Source organism: Charadrius vociferus, unplaced genomic scaffold (assembly GCF_000708025.1).
Source record: "Charadrius vociferus isolate BGI_N301 unplaced genomic scaffold, ASM70802v2 scaffold527, whole genome shotgun sequence".
Lineage (NCBI taxonomy): Eukaryota > Metazoa > Chordata > Aves > Charadriiformes > Charadriidae > Charadrius > Charadrius vociferus.
In genome coordinates this window covers 23,162-31,330 of record NW_009649428.1, presented here as the reverse complement: position 1 = coordinate 31,330, position 8,169 = coordinate 23,162, and the positions used below count along the sequence as shown (strand labels likewise).

Sequence of the window (8,169 nt, the reverse complement as noted above, 5' to 3'; positions counted from 1 at the left end):
TCCACCAATCTATTTCATTTTCACAGTCTCTAATACTTCTTAACCTTTCTGCCTCTTCCCTCAGTTCAACCACCTGCCTGAGCAGATCATTTACTTGATCACACCGTACACAGGCAGTGTCTCTGGCTCCCTGTAAGAGCAGTGTCAGGCTCAGGCATTCATTGCAGCCCGAGACCTGCATAGCCACATGCTTGCGCAGGAGCTCAGTCTGAGTTCCCACATTCTTTCTTACAGTGGCTTTTGACCATTTTGTGGCCATGTTCTTCTCTTGTGCCAGGAGTTGATGAATCTCTGCTGTTGGCTTCCCACACGCCCTGAGCCCGTGGCCCTGCACGCCGATGTTCCTCTGCTTGCACTTGCCCAGCTTGTGCTCAACTTAGACGCAAGGCTTTCAGTGACCTACCGTGTGAAATGCTGCGCCCTGTTCGGCCGCTCCCAGTGTGGTGCTGCAGTGACTCCCTAGGTGATGCCCACTGGCTAACCCCATGCTGGGGGGGCAGCCGCCAGCCACTGTGCTCCAGGACCACCCATTTAGAACTGCCCCATGGTGTTGTCTCTGGCCCTGCCACCTCAGCAGCCTGCGCCTGAGCTGCCCGTTCCGGCACAGGCTAGCCAATTTTCCTGGCTTCGAAAGCCCCCCAGAAGAGCCCTTCAGCAGATTGCTGGCAAAGGCACTTAAGCTTTGATTTTCATTAAGAAGCACACAGAAAAATCTACCAATAAAACAAAAAGAGCAAATAAACTCCCTTATGTATGTTGTGGTTTAACCTCAAGATCACGCAGCCACTTGCTTGCTTCTCTCCCTTCCCCCAAGATGGGCAGGGAGGAGAAGTGGAAAAGGAAAGGAAAGGGAAAAAAAACTCGGAGGTTGAGATAAAGAGAGTTTAATAGAACAATAACAGAAAAAGAAAATAATAATTATAGTAATAATAAAAAAATATACAAAATAAAGTAATACAATACAAGTCTCTCTCACATCCCCCCTGACTCCTCATTCATTCCTTTGCCCCATTCTCACCTCTTTCTGGCCTCATACTCTCTCTTTCTGTGCCCTCTGGCAAAACCATTGGAGGGGTTTAGAAATTACTCTGAATGTGCCTGTTTTTAAACGCTTACATTTATATATATAATAATCTTGAACTAAATCCTACTTTTGTGATAAGTAGTAGGTCCCCTTATTTAATTTTAATTTTAATTTGATGAGTGTAATTCCTGTATATTTTATATACAATATTTTTTATATATGATCTTGTATATTTTATAATTTATATATCTGTATCAGAAATAGTGTGGCCAGCAGGACTATTATCCCTTTGTATCTTCAGTTTTGGGCCCCTCACTACAAGAAAGACATTAAGGTGTTAGAGTGTGTCGAAAGAAGAGCAGCAAAGCTGGTGAAGAATCTAGAGAACAAGTCCTGTGAGGAGCGGCTGAGGGAATTGTGGTTATTTAGTTTGGAGAAAAGGAGGGTAACAGGAGACCTTATCGATGTCCACAACCACCTGAAAAGAGGTTGTAATGTGGTGGGTATTGGTCTCTTCTCTCAAGTAACAGGTGAAAGGACAAAAGGAAACAGCCTCAAGTTGCACCAGGGGAGATTTAGATTAGGTATTTGGAAAAAGCATTGGAACAGGCTGCCCTGGGAAGTGGCTGAGTCACCATCCCTGGAGGCATTTAAAAGACATGTAGAGGCAGCACTTAGGGACATGGTTTAGTGGAGGACTTGGCAGTGTTTGATTAATGGTTGGACTTGATGATCTTAAGGGTCTTTTCCAACTTAAATGATTCTATGATTCTGAGCTTTGATGGAAAATCAGGGTATCTTTCACTAGTGATAAGAACACTAGTGCTTAAGGTTATGAGTCTATGTCGGGTCCTGGGTGTTAGCTACTCTGAGAGGTTATTTCTGATAAGAGAAAAAAAAAAAAAAAAAAAAAAAAGAAACCTCCTGCCAAGGAGGCTCTCACCAAGGATTTCCAATAAGATATGCACTCGGCTGGAGATACCCCACTCCTCTCACCACTGTGTGAGTACTGGGCACTCTGAGTACTCTGAACAAGTTCCAATCCCTCCTACCTTATTAGGCGATGATGACAAAAACCAGAGACTGTGACATGAACTCCTCACCAAACTAAAGATTGGGGTTTTTTTAAGAAAAAAAGCAGCAAATGACACAAATTGAAAGCAGGCTGAGGTTTCCTGTTTCAGCTTCGAAATTCATATATATAGATTGCCATTCCATACCTGTCTCCTGTCTGTCCACAACAACTGTTTTGGCTCTTCAGGACAGTGGTAGAAGATGCTGCTTCTCCTTCTGCTCGCAAGTGCTTTTCTCCTTGTCCCATGGGCTGGGGCTGGTGAGTACAGAGAGATGGCATTTTGAGGAGGACATGCAAGGGCAGAAATGGGCACTGAGTGGGAAATCTGTACGGTACCTGCCTTGTCTTTTTTCATATCTCTACTCTCTACTCATATCTCTCAGCTCAGACTGTGCCTGAAACCAGTGGTGCATTACAGGTACTAGCATAGTGACCTTTGATAGCATTTTAGGCATCCAGAGTCAGGTGTGGTCAGTCATCCCCAGGAAGTGTTTGTTTTTCTCTCTGTTGTGCATAAGCAATGCTTTGAACAGCCCAAGGAAGGAGACTACTTGGCAACATTGGCATCATTGGCATACATCCCTCATCCACCTCTGAACTTAATGGGAAATAGAGGTGTATGTGATATTAATGCTTCTCATCTCTCTTCCAGGAAGGATCATTGGTGGGTCAGAAGCTAAGCCCCACTCTCGGCCCTACATGGCTTATTTATCCATTAGAAATGTTTCACATGAAGGTACATGTGGAGGATTCCTGATTCGCCCAGATGCGGTGCTCTCAGCTGCTCACTGTGTGGCTGGAAAAACATAAGGCCCTTTCTTGCTTGTATCTGGAATTGTTTCATGTCCTGCACAGTCATGAAGAGCCACAGTCCTGGTCTGGGGTGAAAGAGTACTCTGTGACTCTTCAGGCACAGCAGGGCTCTCTGTGAGCCAAGACATCCCCTATGAGTTGCAGGAATTGTCTGCCAGGGGTTATGTAATCCCTGGGGACAGGAACCCTTGGCAGTGGTCTCCAGGTCCATGGTTCCAACCATGGCTTAGAGCTACTTTTGGAGAAGAGTTGCCAGTGTCTCCCATTCCTTGTTTCCCTTTTGTCTTCAGAATGGGACACATCAGTCCTATGTCAGCGAGGGGTAAGAGATGCCATGTGGTTGTGGTCAGTGTAGCTGGAACATGTTGGTGTTTCCTGGCAGGAAAGTGGCTATCATTGTGATTCTGGGAGCCCACAACGTATATAAGGAGCTGAGCTGGCAAGTGTTCCACATTAAACACTGGGTCATCCATCCCAATTACTCAAGAGATATTGATGAAAATTACATCATGCTGCTGAAGGTATGCCACCACACATCCTTGCTGACCAAGGGGTCTCCCCCTGCACGCTTCCCCAACCCCATTAACTTGTTCCCATTCCTTTGCCTGCTCTAACCCCATGTTCTCTCTGCTTGGCAGCTGAACCTAAAGGCCAAAAAGACTAAGGAAGTCTCTCCTATCGACTTGCCCAGTCACAACGAGCAGGTGAAACCAGAAACTACATGCGAAGTGGCTGGCTGGGGCGACACATCAATACCAAGTAAAATGCCTAGTGTGCTGATGAAGGCGGACCTGAAAGTGCAGCGTGGTGAAGTGTGTAAGGCTTCTTTCAATAATGACTATCTGGAACAGTCTATGATCTGTGTTGGTGATGAGGATGGCAACAAAGCATCTTTCAAAGTAAGTGTTGTTTTGGGCTCCAAGCTTGGGGTGAGGTTGGGACTAGACAGTCAGGTTGGTTCTCAGGCTGGGGACGAAGGGGGTTACAATGAATGAGATTCTTTGGGATGACGTGTGGAGGCTCCTCTCAGGAGGTCTGAAGCCAAACTCTCAGCATCGTGTGCCTTTTTACATGCCTGGGGATAGTCTATCCAGCGTAGCCACTGCCCCAGCAGACTGCAGATCTCATGTAAATCCTTCACTATATCCTTCTGACACCCTGGGGTGGCTTGGATATTTCCACACATCTAAAGTAGCACTAGATTCTTCTTTTTGGGGATGTGAAGGCCATTTTTGAGTCTCAGACACAGATTACCTTAGAGGAGTAGGAAGCTACAAGGCTTTCAGAGCTGGGTCTGGAGGGAAATGCTCAAACAAGGATATTCTTCAATGTGGAGGGAGGCAAGAAGGCCAGTTTCTTCCTTGGGGCAGGAGGACCTGTGCTCTGACATGTCTGACCTCTCCCACTCCTTTTACCTCACAGGGTGATTCTGGTGGCCCATTAGTCTGCAATGGAAAGGCTCACGGCATTGTTTCTTATGGACCCAAATATTGCATCTTCCCTGAAGTATTTACCAGAGTCTCCTATTTTGAACCCTGGATACGTCAAGAGCTGAGGAAGTTTGCTCTCCAAGTCCTACCTGACTCACCCTCCTCTGACTAAAATGCTCAGTGCCCCATTTCCACAAGGCATCAAACATCTGCTGATGCTCAGAGGCTTCCAGGGGCTGCTGAAATGGAGTCAGAGATGCTCTCATGGCATATGCACAGGCTTTTGCACTAATGAATATCTCCACGGCAAGGTAAAAATGCAGGTCCCAGGCACACACAGTTTCACATTATTCCCTTCCTCTCACTGCTGCCCAACAGTGCTCCCTCCTGCTCTGCTTTCTGGCCACCAATAAAAGCATGTTCAAACTTGTTTGTGTGTGCGGCCTTCTTGGGAACAGGATGAGATACCTGCACATCCACTTCCAAGTATGGGGTCTTTGGGGACGGTGGGCAGAAGAGTGGGATTGTGTTCCCCAGACACAGATCACTCTTCACATCACACCTCTCGGCTTGCTGAGCTTGCTGCATTTTATCAAAAGGCTAGATAGCATCATCTTTGCATGAGGTGAGGGGCAGCAAGATCTGCACAGGGAAGAAGAGACCATGTTAACCACTTGGAGGGGACAGAAAAAAACATGGTTCCAGACTTGCCCCGCACCCTTGCTGTAGTTATGAAAGCCTATTTTCAAATTTCCCGATTCACAAGCAAGCGCTGTGTTCAACTCCTTTCCCTTTGACAGCCCTCCCTTTTGCCCCAGTTCACAAGTCCTACCCCACAATGTCCCAGAAGGTGCCCACAGACCTGTGAAGACAGGACAGTGTAGACATCAGTGCTATGGATGGGGGGAGGGGCAACCTGGATGCCTAGGATTTCTAAAGGCAAAACAGGGCAACCACAGGTTCAAAACATGGCAGGACCAGTTTCAGTGGGAAGGTGGTGGGGTACAGCAGTGGGTGTCCAAATAAACTGTATTGTAAAGACATCAGCCAGCCTATTCACACCCTTTCTCTCCTTTCCATCCTCTTGCACTTCAGATGAAGCATTTTGTTTGTGCCTGTAAAATGGCTGAGGGATGAAATATGGAGATTTTCTCATATTGGATCATCTGAGCAGGATGTGACTGGGCGAGGAGGTGCCCTTGTATGGGTGGTGACAGGATAGGAAACTTCAAAGATGGCAGTCCTGGGGAAAGCAGTATTGCAGAGAGACAACCCTGACCACTCATGCAAGTGAGAGAGGCATGGAAGAAAAAGGACTTAGTGGATCTGAGCTTCTATTTTACACAAACTCTGCTTCTCCCCTGAACCTTCTCTGTGAAAGAAGCATTTGCCCTAGGAAGACATCAGTTCCGACAGAAAATGGGTCTCAGATGCCCCCTTTATCACTGCAGAGCTGTGGTTAAGCACGCTCTCAGCAACACTGTGTTTCATAAAAGAAAAAGCTAAGATGCTGCTAATATTAAAAAACAGAGTTTCACCAAGCTGCTTAATCTTATCATAGAATCACAGAATTGTTATGGCTGGAAAAGACCTTTAAGATCACCAAGTCCAACCATTATTAAGTCCCACCCTAGATGTCTGCAATACCAGTATCTCCATGGGAGCTGCTTGGCCAGGCTCTTTCCATAGTATCTGAGATCTTGTTTATGTAATCCATGCAGCTGAGGTTCATTCACCTCCACTAGATCAGATACCTACCTTCTGTTGTTGTTTGATTCTCTGCTTTCCTTCCAATAACAATTGACTGGGATTTGCTTTGGTTACTGGAAACGCATTGGGTTACCAATGCGGCATTCAGCTACTGCTCCAGAAAGGGTCAGGTGCTTCATGGTGTCTCTGCCATAACACCAGCACCGTGGCTTCCTCTGCGACTCCCAAGTGGTACTAGTATTCAAGACTGCTGCCAGTCAGTCTGACCTTCTTTTCCTATCCTATTGTGTGACATACATGGGAATGCAATTTTCTTCATTTCTCCTTCTTTCCTTGGGAGCCTGGACTGAGTGAAGCAGCCTTGGTCTGGATTTCTTCTTTAAGTTCATCTTGGAGTCCCTAGGCTTGAAGGGGCTCGAGCCAAAAGGCAATGGTTTATCCATACCTCAGCCTAAGGCCTTGTAGGATCCAATACCTGGGGCCTTGTCCCACTCACAAGCACATGCCCAGAAGAAAACTCTCTTGTATTTATAGCAAGCAAAATTAGAAAGCACCTGTATGATAGTCTGGTTTGAGGTACTACAGTGCATTGACAGCACAGTGTTAGTCAGGATTCCCAGCTCTGAGCTCAGGTGCAGGGACCTCTACGGGAAAAGGAGGTGTTGAGATGTGCCAGTCGTGTTCCTAGATGCACTGAGGTGTGCTGAGAGCCTCTGACACACTAGGTGACCTCGCAGTCTGCTACTCATATTTCTACATCCTTAGCTGCCTAAATACCACTGCAGTCTTTACCTTCTGTCTCAGTGTGGACCTGCAGGTTTGTGTGGAGCTCAAATGCAAAGCCCAAGCAGCAGCACTAGAAACAAGAAAAGCTCCAAATAAGTCTCTAATCTACAGGCCCACCAGTAGAAAGGACATGGTCATGGCGTTCTCAAGGAGGACTAATGTCTTGCAACAGTCTGTTGGAAAGACTTCTAGTCACCTACAGATATAAGGCTCTGTGACCATGTCAAATGCAGCCAATTAACTTTCTATCACTTTAGCTATGGTCCCTTCATGATTCATACTTCCTGGAGGGTCATTTTCACCTCTCCTAGGAAGGCACCAACTCATTCTGTTTTAGACAACACCTGGTTTGTTTAGACAGCATCCAAAATACATGGCTTTAGGGAGAGTTCACACCAAGGATCATTCTTTCAGTCTAACACAGATGACATCAAGTTAAGTCTCCTTTGCTGTTCCAGCAGGTCTTGAACACTCCATCCTAACCTCACAGCAAGATGTGGCACACTCAACAGATTATTATAAACAAACAGCATCCTTGGGCAACTACTCAGTCCACATACCACTTCAAGCACTGTCATGGCTTGAGCCAGACTGGCCACTGAAATGAATGACAGATGCTCTCCCCAACCTCTTCCAGAACAGAGAGGAGGAAGAGAGAGAAAGACAGTTATGAATTTTAAAAAGAACTAAATTATTGTAATGAAAATATTAATAAAATAGAATCATAGAATTGTCTAGGTTGGAAGAGACCCTTGGGATCATCAAGTCCAACCATCTACCCTACTCTACAAAGTTCTCCTCTACACCGTATCCCCCAACACCACATCTAAATGGCTCTTAAACACATCCAGGGATGGTGATTTGTTTACTAGGCCCTTCACCAGCTTCGTTGCCCTCCTCTGAACTCACTCCAGCACCTCGATATCTCTCTTGTATTGAGGTGCCCAAAACTGGACACAATACTCAAGGTGTGGCCTCACCAGTGCTGAGTACAGGGGCACAATCACCTCCCTACTTCTGCTGGCCACGCTATTTCTAATATAAGCCAGGATGCTGTTGGCTTTCTTGGCCAGCTGGGCACACTGCCGGCTCATATTCAGGTGCTTGTCAATTAGAACCCCCAGGTCTCTTTCTGCCAGGCAGCTTTCCAGCCACACTTCCCCAAGCCTGTAGCGCTGCACAGGGTTATTGTGGCCCAAGTGCAGGACCTGGCACTTGCCCTTGTTGAAACTCATACCATTGATGTTGGCCCAATGATCCAATCTATCTAAGTCTCTCTGTAGAGCTTCCCTATCCTCCTGGGAATCAACACTCCTGCTTAACTTGGTGTC

At 46.4% G+C, this 8,169-nt stretch overlaps 1 protein-coding gene across 1 annotated transcript; it reads left to right on the top strand.

Annotated features, from left to right (window-relative positions):
* Positions 1–1,866: 1,866 nt before the first annotated feature.
* LOC104290401 (mast cell protease 1A-like) lies at positions 1,867–4,514 on the top strand. The gene is made up of 6 exons (XM_009889494.1): positions 1,867–1,873; positions 2,752–2,894; positions 3,203–3,234; positions 3,295–3,433; positions 3,551–3,811; positions 4,335–4,514. Exons 1-6 carry the CDS (start codon positions 1,867–1,869, stop codon positions 4,512–4,514), a joined length of 762 nt encoding a protein of 253 aa, XP_009887796.1.
* Positions 4,515–8,169: the final 3,655 nt, after the last annotated feature.

Bases quoted from the DNA above. Each gene is read 5' to 3' on its own strand.
- LOC104290401 (XM_009889494.1), top strand. The intron at 3,434-3,550 runs GTATGCCACCAC...TCTGCTTGGCAG, and splicing joins ATTACATCATGCTGCTGAAG to CTGAACCTAAAGGCCAAAAA. The intron at 3,812-4,334 runs GTAAGTGTTGTT...TTTACCTCACAG, and splicing joins GCAACAAAGCATCTTTCAAA to GGTGATTCTGGTGGCCCATT.